The 17,740-nt window shown below is 46.5% G+C and overlaps 1 protein-coding gene and 1 long non-coding RNA gene across 2 annotated transcripts; one reads left to right on the top strand and one right to left on the bottom strand.

The window, feature by feature from the left end:
* Positions 1–946: 946 nt before the first annotated feature.
* On the bottom strand, positions 947–11,147 carry LOC149862808 (small ubiquitin-related modifier 3). Its single transcript, XM_090052270.1, has 4 exons — positions 10,985–11,147; positions 4,809–4,937; positions 3,173–3,244; positions 947–2,433 (listed from the first exon to the last, which is right to left on the bottom strand). Exons 1-4 carry the CDS (start codon positions 11,003–11,005, stop codon positions 2,371–2,373), a joined length of 285 nt encoding a protein of 94 aa, XP_089908396.1. The 5' UTR covers positions 11,006–11,147; the 3' UTR covers positions 947–2,370.
* Positions 11,148–11,314: 167 nt separating this feature from the next.
* Positions 11,315–13,157, top strand: LOC149862807 (uncharacterized). The gene is made up of 2 exons (XR_016443026.1): positions 11,315–11,474; positions 12,033–13,157. It is a non-coding gene; the product is annotated as an uncharacterized LOC149862807 (long non-coding RNA).
* Positions 13,158–17,740: the final 4,583 nt, after the last annotated feature.

Here is a 17,740-nt window from a genome sequence, read left to right as displayed (position 1 = left end):
GGGAGAGCTTTCCCCTTCCCCTCCAACTAAGGGCAGGGTGAGCCTTTCCTTCCTTTTCTGTGACAAGCCAACTAAGAGGCCAACCAGTCCAGAGTGATGGAGGGGAAAAGAGAAACCACGACAGGGCAGGCCCATTTTAAGCACATTAAAGACTATTTTTTCTTCTAAAGAGCCAAATGCCCAGCACCCATAGCACTATAAGCTCTTTTTCTGAAGACATGACACAATGAAGTGAGGCGTATGAAGCACCGAGCAGAAAACACCAAAGCAGATACTGTGCTGAGGGAACATTGCTACCAGAATATACCACGCAAATTTCTTTCGGGTGCTAGGTGCTGTACCTGGTTTAGTACACTGAGTGATATTCCTACTGATTTTAGGAAAACATACAGGCCATTGTTCGCTAAGGACTTCAAACAGAAAGACAATGCTTTCCATAAATGTCTTTTTCAGCTGAGTAGGATCACACATATTTGTTGTTGTTGTTGTTTACTCCAAACCGGGGTACAAACAAAATGTATTTATCCAACCCACAAACAAAAGCATTCTACAAAAACAGGTAGTTCCATAAGAGGTTATTTTTAGTTACACTGTGCTGACCTTTCAAACAACTAGAACACACACCTTCAGATCATGCACTTTTTTTTATGCAAGTAATTGTCTTTAATACACGTAATTTATTTGATATTTCTTACCAGTTAACAGTAACAGAGATTGAATTACCAAGCAAGGGAGCACTACGTTGCAGTAATTCTAGGTGTCTGTGAGCACAGAAATACTGTGAAGCGCGCATTCACTGATCCTATTTAAGTGTAAATAAATCAGAAGTGTCCCAGCTGAGAATTTTATACAAGACATGCCAACAAATAAAGCAGTGGCACTTCAGTGACCTAACGTGCGGTAAAGTCATCTGAAATGCAGCAGCATAAAAACAGAAGCCAAGAGACAGAGTACCAAACTATATTTACTGTATACAGTAGTAAAGGACAACAAATAATGTACAAATTGGTGAAAAAACAATGAGATCTAACAAGATATCCCACCCTAGTCCATATACAATAAAATGAAAAAGAAAATAAGAACTTTTTCAGCAAGATTTCAAGCAAGCAGGAGATGATCTAGCATTGTCAAATTGGTCATGTAAATATAAAAAGCAGATAATGACCTCCTCAAGCAGCAACGGACAACCTATTTTAGGGCAATAGGATGACCTTTTAAAAACGTTCATTTGGAATAGATCCCAAAACTTCATATAGAACTGAAAGTCACCACACAAATGCATTTAAAATTCAATACATTTTGGAAAGCAGCAGAGCAGAAATTTCTCAGCAGAACCTTAAATTACTTGTCCATGGTTTATATGTTTATCAAGCTTTCAATAGCACTTCTGCGCATACACCTTGACCACAAACTTATACATAACAAGGAAAAACATTTGATTTTTTAATAAGACCAATTTTAACTACCAGAAACAAGCAATAAAAGAATCCTGAGGCCATATAGTTACAAGTACCAAGATAAAATAAAGATACAGTTGTTATGCTTGTATTAAACAGGACGAGGGAACGAGTTGCTTAACTTTTTGTCCATCCCTCAGTAAATTGATATTTAACTGTCAAGATGTATTTTCCTTATGGAACAGAATATATTACTGCTCAGCCATCAGCACTAGGTCTGGCAACAGCTCAGTTGCTGACATTAATTCTAGCCAATTTTAATTTTTAATTCTCAAAGTTTACATTTCAGTCTATGCTATCACATTATGACAAAGCACATGTACATTTACAATATTTTAAACTTTCACTCTATGCGAAGCATTATATCTGCATGTACAGGCCTTGTATCATAGGCTTAATAGCTTTAAAGTACTTGTGTTTACAACACACACTAGATGCTTTTAATCAACTTTTCCTTTCCTCCTCTTAGCCATATCTTAGGAGGAAACTATCAAGCTCACTACCAAAGTGAGAATATACTGAATTATTTACATGATTAGACTTAAGCAGTAGGGCAAGAATATAACACGAACCAGGAAAGAACAATCCATGCCCTGGAAACCTTAGGCCACAGGTTTGTAGAAACAAGAAAACAGCAGACAAACAACCCTTACTTTAATTAAACTGAAAAGTTAAATCAGATTGGCCCAAATTAAAGATGTAGATTAATCCCTGCAGATACAGTTTGGAGTTGCACACGCAGTATGTCAGAGACAGGAAAACAATTTTGGAAAATGTCCTCTAAAATTTTAGAAGAATCCTGTGTGATTGGCATGTTCATTTATTTACTATTTAATAGCAAATCCAAGGACAGATGACAAAAGTGAGGTGCGATGAGGGTCTTTTAACTTCTCTTCCCAAAAGGACAGCATATTTAACACACTCCACCTGTCTGTTGTTGAAATACATCGATTGTATCTTCATCTTCCATCTCCAGCTGTTAAATAAATACACAAATCCACAACTACATACTTTTAAAAGGTATCAACTTTACACTCATTCTTAAACAGCATTGTTAAGCAGCAGTGCTAAAATCAGAATGCAATTCCTTCCACCACTTAGGGTTGATACCCCTTTCCTTTCTCAGCAAGCCACCCCAGGATGCCAGCTAGTCAAGGTCTTTTTCAAGTTAGATCTTCTTTCTTTTATGAGTTAGTTTTCATGTGTAATTTCTTCCTGGCTTTAGAAGGCCAGACCAATCACTGGAGGGGCTCCTTAGTCCAACTGACACCACCTAAAACATCTATGTTCCGTTTCCTGAATTACCCATTATAATCTTGCCAATACGAGAAGTCCTCCTTCCAAACCAACCACCGGCAAGTTCTCACCATTGTAAATAAAGCATCATTGGCCACCAGCATTTCAGCTGTGGCTTTGTCCCAACCTACTTTAAGCAGGGTTCAAAATACAATTCTTAAAAACTCTGACAACTATTTGTATATTACACCACTACAAATCACACACAAACTGATGCAGCTCTGCAAGTGGTAGCAGTCATGAAAAGTTAAGGGGAAAAAGAAAGCCCTCCCACAGACACAGCAACTAAGATTTGCATAAAGTATACAACAGGAAGTGTTTATTTTTTAAATCAAAATGTCCCTTAAAGTTTGCTTTAGGCACGTCATCCAAAAATGTTAGGAGTTTTGCTACAGTTATTACTAAGTGTTTTTCCATACCTGCGCAGGTGTGTCCGTTTCATTTATCGGTTGTCCATCAAATCTGAATCTAATCTGTCTCATTGACAAGCCCTGAAAGTTGAAAGTTACTGACATGAGATGTTGATATCTTACTGTTGAACCTAATACAGTATGGTTACTGAAGCTTTAAAGTGACAAAAGAAATCTTACTCTATGATCCCATAGTCAAAACTGTTTAGTTTGAGGTCTCAGAACGCAGCCCCCCTTTTGGATGAACACTGTTAGATCAGAATCTAATTTCTGTTCCATGAGAGCAAGTGCATCAAAATCTAGCCTGCATACATTCTACCAAGGAAAGAGAAAGTAACATTTAACACCAAGGCGGCGGAGGGGAAAGCAAGGAGAAAAACCAAAAAAGGAGGAAACACTTCCCCAGTTCCCAAAACAGAACAATAAGAAGTGTCAAGGAGCGAGAAGGAAAAAAAGAGTCACATATATTTAAAAATGTCTTTATATAACAGCAGCAGAAAAACATACGTTTTCATTTTTCGCTTACTCAAAAGAATGGGACCACTGACCCAAAACTGAAGCAGCTACATTCTGACTAACGAAATATGAAGTCTTGGCCGGCACAAGACAAGAAACCATATTCCAATTTTTGCCAGGCAGCCTCACCCATTCCAGTTCCCTAGTTCAATAAAACCAGGGAAATATGAAGCAAAGCTGATGTTAGGCTTTGGACAGATCACTCTTTCCAAAAAAAATTTAAGAAGAAAGTTAAGGCTGCAAAGTGAAACGCTCAAAAGTTAGAAAAAGCCAATATCAAAGTGGCCTGTGCAATCTAAATTTGGCCCCCTTTCTTAACAGTAAATGGTTTAAAACCTAAATGATTTGCTACAGCCATAAAATAACTCACTTCCGAGTGAGGATTAAAACTCAGGGGCTTCTGACTCTTGGCTTCAATATCACAAGATATTACAGAAAACAAGACATATATAAGGAATCATAGGAAAGTAAAGCTGGAAGGGATCCCACAAGGTCATCTAGTCCAGCCCCCTGCTCAAAGTAGAATCATCCCTGACTAAACCATTCTAGCCAAGTACCTGTCAGCCCAGCTTCTGACAGTTTCCAAGAGGGAAGATTCGACAGCTTCTCTAGAAAGCCTGTTTCAATGCCTGATCACCCTCATAGCCAGAAAGCTCTTCTTAATCTTCAACCTAAATTTCCCCCGCTGCAGCTTAGATCTGTTGTTCCTAGTTCTGTCCCCTACAAAAGAAAGCCCATCTCTATCCTCTCTATAATCACCCTTCAGGTATTTGAAAACTAATTCAAAGCCCACCTCAGACTTCTCTGAACCAAATTAACCCTACTTCTTTCACTGCAGATGTGGGGAAAGAATATTTGTTTAGTTAAAGCCATAAATAAAACCAATCTTTTCAAGCCTGAGAACCTTAAGATAAGCTCCTAAACCTGTTTTCTATAGTGTTCCCATATAATGGGTTTATTCCTTGACATACTAGTATTTAGTATGTCATAAAAAGTTGTAATGTTTCTATAATTTATGAGTCTCCCCACAAGATAGACTCTTAGTCAGCATTAATTCAACAGCAGTACTGAACTACAATATTCATTACTACATTTGTTAGTTAATTAATACTACATTTAATGCATGTACCTGTCTCTCACAGTAAGCCTTCATTAGTTTGTTTAGCGGTGTGTGCCTTTTTATTTTGAACTGGACCACTGATCCATCCTGACCAGCTACTTTCAGATTGATGTGGTCATTCTCTGTTTTTACTCCTTCCTGCAAAACAGAAAGTGAAAATAGGTATCAGTATTTATGCATAAAAGTTTCCTACAGAATCCAGCAGATTAATAATCCTTTAGCCAATTATTAAAATATCAGGAGCTTTCCTTCCTATAAAGAGTTCAACATTTCCCATGCCATTTGGGGAAGAATTCTGGTTTCGTGGTTTCTTCTGAGACTTGCACGCAAAGACTTCAAAAACACCTTAAAAGGAAATAGATCTCAACATTTCCATCTGTAAACTGAGAGAACTTTTGGTACAAGTGAGTGCATTACATATATTAGAATGTATTACATGTATTAGAAACTGCAAAGATCTACAGCTTTACAACATTTAGGAAGTTCTTAAAAGTTGTTAGCCAAGTTAGTCTGAAGTGATGCAGAAGGTAGGTCAGGGTGGCACTTCAGAGATTAACTCATTAAAAAAGGCAAAAGCTTTCACAGGCAATAGTCTATTTTGTCAGATGCTATAAATGGACTTGCAGAGTAATAAATAGAAAGGAATAAAGTTATAGGACTCATAGGAAAGTAGAACTTAAATGCAAAATTATGGAAAAGGGAGAGAAAGGCTAGGGGGAGGGGATGCTGCTGAGAAGGGCAATGGCGAGTTGAAGAGATCAAGGGATAAACAGAGATCAGTCTCCTTACAAAGGTCAGTATTTCATAAACTATGAGCTCCTGTTTGCACTACAGAACTACAATTACTTCTTAACAAGTGTCAGATTTGTAGGTTAGTCAAATAAAAAATTAAATGCAATTTCCAATAACTTCCATGGAAGCAACATCCGTTCCTTGCACTTTTGCAAATCCCACCCTAAATGCCTAGATCATGTATATTATCACAACATTCATAGTAAAAGGACTCAGTATAGCTCTTCCCATGCTTTGAGACATTACTTCCAGACTGCTAACATGGGATGTAGTATATTTTCTAAACAGTGCAAAATAATGTATTGTGAATGCAAGTCCTTCTCTCACAAATCTCTTAATCCCCATCTCTTCCTGTCAATCCCTGGTCAAAGAACAGAGACAAGGGGCCACTCACACCTTGGCTTCCAAAAGGCACAAAAGAGAACTACTATATAGCACTAGGAACCTCCTGCTCAGCAGTAATAGGAGTGCACACTCAACTCACTTCAACTGAATTATTAATTTATGGGAGGGGAATCAATGCCCATTATAAGAAAGAAACAGGGACAAACCAGGAATAAAGAATAGTAATGACATGAAAATGAAGACAGGAGACAGTAAGTAAGAACTGGGTTTGGGGGGCAGTAAGTTTCAAGCTTGTGGATCTGGGAAAGAAATGCCTGGACAGAGCCAGCCAAAGAACCTAGCAGCAGCAAACACAACTAGTTGCAGCACATACTGTCAGTTGCTGGGATAGCAAATTGTTTTCTTGTTTTGCCCTTAGCTAGACTTTCTCCTCTGTAGATTAGCTGCATGTGCTCCACCCCCAAACTGTGCCCTCCCCTACCATCTTGTCACCTCCACCATACTGTAACTGTTCTCCATGTTCCCCCTCCCTCCCACTTCTTTTTTATATTCCCAGCCCCTCCTTCCATTCAAGGACTCTCTCTTCTTCTTTCCCTTTAGCTAATTTCCTGTAAGTCTGTAAAGTCATTAACACTAACATGTTTGCAAACAATTGCAGTTTGCTTTTCTCATGTTCTATCCCTTCCCCTTGTCCAGCTTGTCTACTTAAGCTGTGAGTTAAGGGACTATCAACACATTCGCCTAGAACAAGCGGCCCTTGTCTTAGCTGGAATCTAGGCACTACCTTAAAATAAAAACAACTGATATGCATACCTTTGCATTCCATAGTACTTTTCTAACATTTTCTGGAAGCCTGAACAATTAAAATGCATTTAAATGCATTTAAACTAAACAGGACCGTTACAAACAACAATTTCTGACATCACAACACTCTCCAGCCTACTTCATGATAGCACCAGTGTTTGCCTAGATGACATTTCTACCAAAGGGAACTTACAAAACATCTTTCATAGATGAGCCTACAAACCTCACTTTATAAATCAACTGGACAGAAAACATCATGGACTCAATACAGACATTGGATTTATGATACAGTACAACCTGCCTGACATCTGACTCATCTGGTACCTACCTGACCTGACTCTTTACATTCTTCCTTTGCCCCACCTTTTCTCCCCTCCCTTCCCTTACTTTGCTGCCCTTGCCTTCCTGATTTCCAACTATTTCCCTTTCTGCTCCCTGCCTGATTTGCTGCTTTGCTTTCTACTGCCTGGTCAGTGCTCCTTGCCACATCTGCTGCTCTGCCACTGACAGCCTCTTCTTTACCTTGTATTATTACCACTGTAGTGTTTCCTTTTGGCCTTTCCCCCCTCCCTTTCCTGCTTTACTTTTTGTTTTCTTGTTTTCCAGTTTTTACCTAGTTATATTTTCACTGACTTCCTGTTAGATTTTTAGCTTCTCTCCTGTTTCCCTGTTCTTCAACTATTTCCTTTTTTACTGGAAACATTCACTTGAGTTACCAGCACAGAAGGGCAAAGTCAGTGAATAAGCCTCAGCCCAGACCAACAACTTGGGTTACTTCCTCTGCCATTACAAACATGGGATTTTACTCTTTCTTGAAAAAGGCAGACAGTCATCCCAGGGCCCACCCTCCCAGGTGCAACCTGCTCAAAATTCTTGCAAGATAAACCCAAGACACGCAGCAGTCTTCTCTAAAATGGTCTCTAGATGATGACCGCAGATAGAATAACCCAAGCCAGACTTGAAGAAAACGATCAGAAGCACAGCACAACAGCTGTACTGGTAGAGCCTGATCAATCCAAACCAGTGCTCCTGGGTCCTCTTGTTTCCTTCAGCTTAGGAAGTCCTTCTTTCCCCATGGATGGAGCAAGGACGGCTGAAGATTCTGGGGAATGAAAGTTCAAAAGCTCACAGGATCCGGGCTTTTGATACTTGCATATCATCCTACACAAGGACTGTAAGTCCACAATCACCACTTGTACGACTGCATCACCTGCTCTGTGCACATAAGTAGACTGGCCAAAAAGAATCAAGAAAAAAAAACCTACGCTCTGTGAAGTCCGGCCTTTTTATAATGCGTACATTAACAAGTTCCTGACCAAGGCCTCCTCACTGCAACATTCTAGCTTGCTAAAGCATATGAGTCTGCAAGCAATATGGATGTTTTTATTAAAGTTCCCTTTGGTGGCATTATTTTTCAGGTGACCTCCAACAAAAAAAGCACTAAAGAATTCTTCAGACAAGTGTTCCCAATAAGTTCTCTGACAGGGATTCAAGGACAAGTTTCAACCAACCACCAGAGCTTCCAAAACTGCCAAAGGGCATCCTCTGTCATTACCTTTTGGCTGGGATGGAGATAGAAGAAAGAGGGGAGGTTTAAAAAAAAAATTACTATGGGAAGGGAGGAGGGGAATTGTTATTTTCTTTTATGGAAGTATTAAATTCACACCCTAATTCTCCTCAGACGCTGGGTAGTGAAAGGGCTGTATGGAGATGGATTGCTTTTGAATTTGGGGGAGGGGGTTATTTTGCTGTACCTTCCTGTGTTTGTATTTTATTGTGTTTCTTTGCCTGTAAGTTGCCCTGAGCCCTTATAGTTTCATAGTTTCTAGGGTCAGAAGGCTGAGTAGATCATCTAGTCTTGACCCCCTGCCATGGCAGGAAAGAGTACTGGGGTCAAATGACCCCAGCAAGGTGTTCATCTAGCCTCCTCTTAAAGACCCCCAGGGTAGGAGCCTGCACCACTTCTCTTGGAAGTTGGTTCCAGACCCAAGCCACCTTGATGGTGAAGTAGCGCCTCCTGGTATCTAGCCTAAATCTACCCTCTGCCAGCTTGTGACCATTATTCCTGGTCACTCCTGGCAGTGCTCGGGGGAACAGGGACTTCCCCAGTGCCTGCTGATCCCTCTGACTAGTTTGTAACAGGCCACTAGATCCCCCCTCAGCCTTCTCTTTTGGAAGCTGAACAGGTTCAGGTCCCATAGCCTCTCCTCATAAGGCCTTCCCTGCTGCCCCCTGATCATATGAGTGGCCCACCTCTGGACCCTCTCCATGTTGTCCACATCCCTCTTGAAGCACGGTGCCCAGAACTGGACCCAGTACTCCAGCTGCGGCCTGACCAGTGTCGCATAGAGGGGGAGGATCACCTCCTTGGACCTGCTCGAGATGCACCTGTGGATGCATGACAAGGTACGGTTGGCCTTCCTGACTGCCTCCCCACACTGCCAGCCCATGTTCATCTTGGAGTCAATGACGATTCCAAGATTCTTTTCTACCTCTGTACTGACAAAAAGGGAGTTCCCCAGCCTGCAGGTACAGTGCCGGTTGATCCTCCCCAGGTGCATCACTTTGCACTTGTCGGTGTTGAATCCTATCCTATTCTCATCCGCCCACCCTTGTAACCTGCGTAGGTCCAATTGCAGCCTATTCCTCCCTTCTAGCATGCCCACATCCCCCCGCATCTTAGTGTCATCAGCAAATTTGAACAGGGTGCTTTTTACCCCTTTGTCCAAGTCACTGATGAAGATGTTGAACACTGTGGGCCCAAGGACCAAGCCCTGCAGAACCCCACTGCCCACATCCCTCCAAGTCGAAAATGACCCATTCATCACCACTCCCTGGGTGCGGCCCTCCAGCCAGTTGGCGACCCAATCGACTGTGTGGGTGACTGAGTGGAGGGTGGGTAAGAAAGAAAGGAAGACCTGGCTATGCCTGAGGAGTTGCAGCCTTGTCAGCTGGGACTTGTCCATCTTAGGCCATACTGCACTGTGGCCAACCAACAAGAGGCTTTCCTACACCTTGCTGAGCTGCAGCAGATGCAAGAAAAAGCAGTGGCAGAGAAGTGACTGCTGGGGTGGTGGCCAGGTCCCAGCACCAGCCCATCTCATCTCAGAGCCAAGCTGGGCCATTCTGGCTCCCGGCCACAAACCCCTGCTGACACTGGCTTAAACTTTTCATCCTTTTCACTCCATCAAATGGAAGTCACTGTTAGACTGCTTTCTTTTACAGATGAGGAAACCTCATCAGCCAAGTGCCCAGTGCAGGAAGAAAGACAGTTCGAAGTGGGCTTCCTGAATGAAAGATGAAGGTTTCAGGAGCTGCAGAAACCCCTCCATCACCCCAAGAAACAAGGAGTGTTGCCAGGCACAGTACTACGCACCACTTACTTAAGAACAACTGTTCGGATGGCAACACGCATGGCCTGCAGTGTCATGGTCGGGGGATCTCTGCGCATCACAAGAGCAGGAAGATTTAACCTAACCCTGGAAAGGCAGGAGCCCCATCCCTTGCTATTCTCATTCAAGAGTGAGCTCTCTGAAATATGACATCTGCTTCATCTATCTCCACGAGGCCCACCGCCAAGTCCCATTTAGTTCAGCTCAAGATTGCTACCTCGGCAGACTTCCATTGCCAGCTTCGAGCAATGCCCCTTGGTCTCCATGGACTTATCTAATTCGCACAGAACTGAAAGTTTCAGTGTTAGTTTGAGGCAAAGTGGCACCAAGAGCCATCACTGCATGGGAGACCCATAATGAAGGCTCAAGCCTGACACCGTGCAACTGCTCATCCCTCAAGGCCGACTCGGGCTCTGCAGGATGAGTGTTGGTGCCCTAGAGCAGCAGGGCCGGAAGGGAGCTGCATGGGGCATCTCCCGTTGCCCGGGTAAGGCAGCCAGTAGCCCCCGCCCCGAGGTGCGGAGCCCGGCCCGTGACTGAGAGGTCGGGCGACCTGCTCCCGACCGCGTTTCCCGCGCCCGCTGCCCCGTGGGGCTCCTCCTCCTGCGGCCTGGGCGGCCGGGGCGCCCGCCCCGCTCGCGGGCATTCGGGTGCCCGGGCCGGGCCGCAGCCCGCAGACGGGAGCGAAGCGGCCGCCCCAGCCCAACTGTCCTAACTGCCCCAACGGCCGTTCGAACGCGGCGCCGCCCCGCCCCGCCCCCCGCGGCCCGACGGGACCCGCCTCCCGGGTGGACCCGCACGGCCCCGGGGCGGAGAGGAGAGCGGAGGAGCCGGGGCCGCCCGCGTCGTTACCTTGGGCTTCTCCTCGGCCATGGCGGCGGCGCTGAGGGGAGCGATGGCGCTCGCGGCTCCCACTTCTCTCCCGCCGCAGCCGCTGGCGAGAGCGCGCGTCACCCCTCCCCCACACCCAAATCCCCGGGCCCTGATTGGAGCTGGCGGGGCCACGTGGACCCGGGGCGCGCTCACGAGGCGCGCTCGCGAGCCAGCTGCCCGGCGGGGGCGCGCCCGGGAGGGGGCGGGGGCAGGTAGCTCGGGGAAGTGCGTCAGCTCAGGACCGGAAACGGCGCTGCAGCGGGTGGCCCAGGAGTGGGGGAGGGGCGACACCTATCACATCCCTCCCTCAGCCGCGGCCGTTCCCGCGCGCGCGTATCTCCCACTTCCCCCTGGCAGGGCCCGGTGGCCTCAACCTGCACGAGCCGGGCACCGAGCTGGGCTGCAGGGCGGCACCAGCGCGCGTCAGGCAGGCTCATGGCAGGCACGCGGCATCTCGCGCAGCCCGGAGGTATCGCAGCCCGCAGGGGCCCTTTCAGTCTTGCTCGGGGCGGGCACGCAGCCGACGCGGTGTGTTGTGCCTGTGCCCGTGCCCGTGCCCGAGGGCGGAGACAGGGGCAGCCGCTGGGTGCTATTAAGACCCCGCTGTTGTGTTTGCACCTCACCTAAAGACCTAGATCCCCATCGGCCAGCATGGCCTTCTGCCCCACTGCCGCTGGTCCTAAACGCGGATGAGGCCCTCCAAAAGCCCCATCAGTGCTAGAGTCCCGATACTAACACCTGAGCTGCTGGTTCCTACGACACACTTGCAGGGATGGGGTGGGGAGCATTTGGCTAACGGGGCTTCTCCTGATCTCAGCCTGCACCCTTGGTTTTTGGCTGTCTGCTTTTCTGGCTCATCTTGCTTGCAGACATCACTCTAATGGTCTGATTTCTATGACCCAGCTCATTCACGGACTTTTCTTTCCTCTTAATTTCCTGGGTTGCCCCTGCACTCTGCTTGCCCTCTCCCACTTTCCTATGTGGCCACTTCTGGTAACCTTGATCTCTGATTGGTCTCCACGTCTAGTCACCCATGACCTGATGCTGCCAGTCTGCCTGGACTACCCTTTGGCGAAGAGAGCGTGTTATGGATGACTCTCCCCTGATGGTGCTCTAAGACCCACCTGCTTTAGATGCCAATTCTCAAGGAGACCTACCGGCCATGCAGGAGTGGCTGATTCAGCTTGCCTCTACCTGACAAGTCTTGGAGCTTCACTTGCTGCAGTTGACTACTGCAAACCAGACCCTTCAATCCCCAGTTGCCTGTCTTCAGGAGACCTCCTGGTTGGAGGAAACATGGCAGCTGAGAGAAGAGAGTATGTTCTGGGCCCACCTGGAACCCTGAGCTTGAGACCATTACCTGAAAGGTACATTGGGAACCAGCAGCATTTTGTGGGATTCCTTGATCGATGCTGTCTCATTTCTGGCACAGGCCAGAGCTTGTTCCAGTGACCAAGCAGAAGTAAACCTTGTGATAGACCTCCTGTTGAGGGAAGCCTTGGTCCAGGTCTCCCTGTTCCTGGAGCATAGCAGCCCAGTCCTTCAGAACTGGGAGGCATTTCTCCAAGCCATTGCAGCTGTGTACAACAGTGAGCCCCACTGGGGCTGTACAGCAGAGTCTGCATTGTGGAACTTCTACGAGGAGCAGAGTACAGCTGCTGCTGATGCTTTTCTGTTCTAGCTCTGTGTGGCAGACACCAACTGCAACAGTGCTGAATTCTAATTGATAGGGTCCATGAGAAGAGGTGAAGGCTGAACTTGCCTAGGTGGAAGTGCCCTCCAAACCTCATGACTTTGTGGATTTAGTGATCTGCATTCTCGGTCTTGCACTCTACAGAAAACGAAAGAAGAAAAGAGGTACTCTTTGTCTTCTCCTTGTCCCTGTCCTCTGCTCCTGAACCTGTGCCAGTAGATGGGTGAGGACTGCCACCTTACCCTGAGCAAGTGGGAATGACACTGCCAGCACAATTTTTGCTTCTGTTGTGGGACATCAGGACATGTGCTTGACTATTGCTCTACAAGAAGGGAAACGTGCCTCCACCTTCTCTCACCCAGCCCTGCAAGGGGTATTGACTTGGGGTTGCAATAAAGGTGAAACCTGTAGCCAAACCAAACTGCAGACCTTTCAGATAAAGTTACCTGTTCACTTGCAGATCCCAGGCTGAGCCTGTTTTACTGCTGGTATTATCTACCCTACCGGACTTTGGGGCAACTAGAAATTTCATTAATGAAACTATCATCCAAGCCTTATGTATCCCTTTATGATAACAGCTCAGGCTGGGAATAGTTGAGACAATTTATAGCTCCCCTCTTTCATCAGGCTCCCTGGGAGTTGGAAACCCTCACCCTTGATGTGGAAATCTGCAAACACAGGGAAATTTTGCTTTGGGGCAGTCTGATCCCACATTACTCCCTGATCCTGAGATCCTTTTGGCTTGCCTGTTATGGTCTCCTGGTCCCGTGGAAAAGCTATGAAGTGTTTTACATCCAGTTTTTGCAGGAAACACTGTTAGAAGCCCTGGATGGTTGACCCACCCTATGATTTCAGGCTGGAATCCCAACAGATAGTGTATATTTGAACCTTAAACTAAACAAATTTCTATAATAGAGCATAAGCTTTCATGAGTTGGATCTCGGTAGACCACTCTACACCACGTCTGAGCAGGAACTAGCTGCCCTCTGAGAGTACCTTCAGTCATGGGCAGATCTAGGATTTTGAAAAGAGGGGTGCAGATGGTGTGACTGATTATCACATATAATGCAACACACATTTTTCTCTAGTTCAAGAGGAATTAGATGCTTTACTAATATACTAAAGAGCTAGTAGTATATTATTTAGTTTAAGGTCAAAGCAAAAACAAATAAAACTATTAGACTGTGCACTAATTTGCTAGATACTGTATAAAGTTTTAAAAGACACCACAAACTAGGCAAAAAATAGTCAAAAGATATTATTTCATTAGCCCTGTAGTCATTGCAGTTAAATACACATTTCTTATTCAGTTTTTTAAACCAAAGCTAGCCTTCTTGAGTGGCTCACCAGTGCCTCCAATACTTCACTGTCAGTCATTTCCTCATTAACCTGAGTTAATATTACCAGACCTGAGTTAAGGTTTTTAGCTAGAATTTGGGTGGCGCAGGAATGAAAGAGGGGTGCAACTGTATCACTTCATCGCCCCCACCCCACCTCAGGATCTGCCCCTGCCTTCAGGACAACCTGGCCTGGGAGTTTATAAGAAAATACATATCTCTTGCCAGGGCCCCTACCTTGTTCATCAGAAAGGACAGGAGCCTCTGCCTCATTGTAGACTATCAGGTCCTGGACCAAATCACCATCCAAAATCAGTACAGTCCTTACCTCTAAACCAGGAGTGGACAAAATGCGGCCTGGGGGCCACATGCAGCCTGCCAGGCCATTCTATTCAGCCCGCAGGGCCCCTAATAATTTTAGAAAATTAATATTTATCTGCCCTGGGCTGCCTGTCATATGGCCTTCAATGGCTTGCCAAAACTTAGTAAGTGGCCCTCTGCCCAAAATACTTGCCTACCCCTACTCTAAACCCTGAGCTACCAGATTGCTTAAAGACTGCTTGCATATTCACCAAATGTGATTACAGTGGAACATATAGCCTGGTAAGAATGACAGATGGTGACAAATACAAAATAGCTTCCCAACCTATAGTATAAGCCCTAGTGGCCTAATGGATAAGGCACTGGCTGACTGTGGGTTCAAGTCCTACCTGGGGTGAGATATGCAGTGTGTTATAGGCTTGCAGAAGGTAGGATTCTCAGTGGGTAAATCCTGTTTTACCAACTTCATCTCCTTTTATAATCAGGTAAATCACCACCTGGATAAGAGAGAAGAGGTTGATATTGTATACCTTGACTTTCAAAAAGCAGTTGATCTGGTATCCCATGATGTTCTCACGAGAAAATTGGAGCATTGCGGGCTTAACTGCAAGACAGGTGGATAGGAAGTTGGCTGTGGGATGGACCCAGAGAATCCTAATGAACGGATTTGTGTCATCTTGGCGAGAAGTGGCCAGTGGGGTCCCACAGGGGTTGATGCTTGTTCCAGTACTATTCAGTATCTTCATCATCAGTGAAGAAAGAGCTCACTGGCCAAGTTTGCGGATGACACCAAGTTACGGAGAAGTATGGTCACACTTGAAGATAGGCTGCAGATACATGTGGACCTAGACAGGCTGGCAAATTGGGCGGATTGGAACCAGATGAAGTTCGGCATTGAGAAATGTAAAGTGCTCCACCCAGGGACGAACAATCCCCTTGCACACCTACAGGCTTGGCAACACTATGAATGAAAGGGACCTGGGGATAGTAATAGACAACAGTATGAACACGAGCCAGCAGTGTGACACCATATCAGCTGGGCTAATAATACCCTTGAATGCATCAATCGATGCATCTCCAGCAAAACCAAGGAAATGATTCTTCCACTCTACTTGGCATTGATGAGACCACAGCTAAAGTACCATGTCCAATTCTGGGTGCCACACTTTGACAAGGATGTGGTAAAGCTCGAGAGAATCCAGAGAAGGGCCACCCATATAATCAGAGACTTGCAGGGCCAGCCATATGAGGAAAGGCTGAGGGACCTGGACCTCTTCAGTCTGAAAAAGAGAAGGCTGAGAAGGGACTTGGTAGCTGCTTAACACTACATCAGGGGAGTACATTAAGGGCTCGGTGAACAAGTGTTCACCAGGGCACCCTTGGGGAAAACTAGGGGTAATGGTCACAGACTCCTGGAAAACCATTTCAGGCTCAACATTAGGGAAAACTTCACAGCTAGGGTGTCCAGACTGTAGAATAAGCTCCCTCCAGAAATGGTGCAATCACCTACCCTAGAAATCTTCAAGAGGCTAGCCAGTGCACCAGCTACATTCCAACGCTATCAATAATGTACTGCGGGACCTTCTGGACAAGTTTGTTATTGCCTACTTGGACAACATCCTAAAATTCTTGGAAGACCTTGTACAAGACCAGTCATATGTCCATATGGTGCTGGAAAGACAGCCAACATGGCCTTTTCGTGAAATATGCCCTTGGCCAGACCTTCATTGAGTTCCTTGGCTTTATCCTATCCCCAGAAGGTCTGAAAATGGACCTTTGGAAGGTACAGACAGTGCACAAATGGAAGGTGCCCCAATATTTCAGGCAGCTGCAGAGATTTCTGGGGTTCATCACCAATTCTGCCCAGCTTGTCCCCCCTCTTGCCATCATTTTGTTAAAAAAAAAAATAATAATAATGATCAGTCATCTTGGTTTCCTGAGGCCCAACAGGCCTTCATGCATCAAAAGCAGGGCTTTACTTCAGCCTCTGAATTGGCTTACCCAGATTCAGTTTTGGCCCTTGTGGGAGAAACATGCCTTCATCACAGGGAACAGGCAGTACTCTTGCAACAGCAGGGCCAGAACAGGCACTACATTCTTGTGCCTCTTTTCCCCGCAAGCGCACTCCACAGAACAAAATTATGAAATCTTCAATCCTAGTCACTGAAGTGGCCTATGGAGAGTGGTGGCATTACCTGGAAGGGGTTCACCACACAATTTGGTTCTTTACTGACCACAGAATTTTAGAAAACTTTTGGAAAGCAAAGGCTCTCAGCTCTGACAGACTCTTTTTTATGGTTTGATTTCCAAATAGCATGCCAAACCCAGGTCCCAAAATGGGACAGCAGACATAAGGCTGAATATGACACACTGGGAGACAATCCAGAACTTAGCCCTATACTAAAGCCCCATAACTTCAGCAGTACTGCACTACCTTCAGATCTGCTCTCCCTGCTCTGTGCAACCACCAGGGAAGAAATACCCTCAGAGGAGTCTGTCTTCACAAAGCAACCACATAATGTCAAGGACAGGGTTATCTTTACTAGGGGAAAAAAGGTGGTGCCTCTTGGTCTTACTAAGCCAGGGGCGGGCATTTATTTTGGGTGGAGGGCCACTTACCCAGTTTTGGCAAGCTATGGAGGGCCACATGGGTAGCCCTGCCCCTTGACAGATGCCTAACCCCCTGGCCACCATCTTGGGACCAATGTCCCAGACCCAGCACCGGTGGGACCCAGGGCAGGGCGCAGGCTGGCAGGGGTCTGTGGAGCCGAGCGCAGGCTGCACCAGCAGGGAGAGAGGGGAGCTGGCCCAGCTGCATAGAGCCCCTGGTGGCCAGGAACCTACACCTCTACCATCCTGCTCTGGGCCCTCCCGGCGCTGGCCCTGGGACACCAGTGCAGGCCCTGTGCTCCTGCGCCTGCTCATTCCCAGTGCCCCCCAGCCCTGCGGTACAGGCGGGGGGGCAGCGCACAGCCCTGGCCCCCTTCTCACTGGCAGGAAAAGAGCTGGTGCGGAGCACAGGGAAAAGCAGCCCTTCGACCACCCTGTGGGTGACACCCCGTGCTGCAGCCTCTCGCAGCCTGCATGGAGCTGCCTGTGCCTGCTCAGGACAGCCCCACGTGGGCTGTGAGCGGCTGCAGCAGGGAGCACTATCCACAGGGCAGGGGAGGGGCAGCTTTTCCCCATGTTCTGCATCAGCTTATCCCCTGCCCTCGCCCCCACCCCCTTACCTGAGGTTCCAGTGTGGGGCAGCCATGCGCTCCCAGGCCAGAAGCCCCAGGTGGGGCTTCCGCCTGGGGGGCAGGGCCAGGCAGGCCCTGCTGTTACGGCCCGTGGGCCGGATCCGTATTTTGCCCACCCCTGTACTAAGCTGACCATACTTTG

Source organism: Crocodylus siamensis, chromosome 6 (genome assembly GCF_052110815.1).
Source record: "Crocodylus siamensis isolate JL-2025a chromosome 6, ASM5211081v1, whole genome shotgun sequence".
NCBI classification, from domain to species: domain Eukaryota; kingdom Metazoa; phylum Chordata; order Crocodylia; family Crocodylidae; genus Crocodylus; species Crocodylus siamensis.
This window is presented reverse-complemented; position numbering and strand designations above follow the sequence as displayed.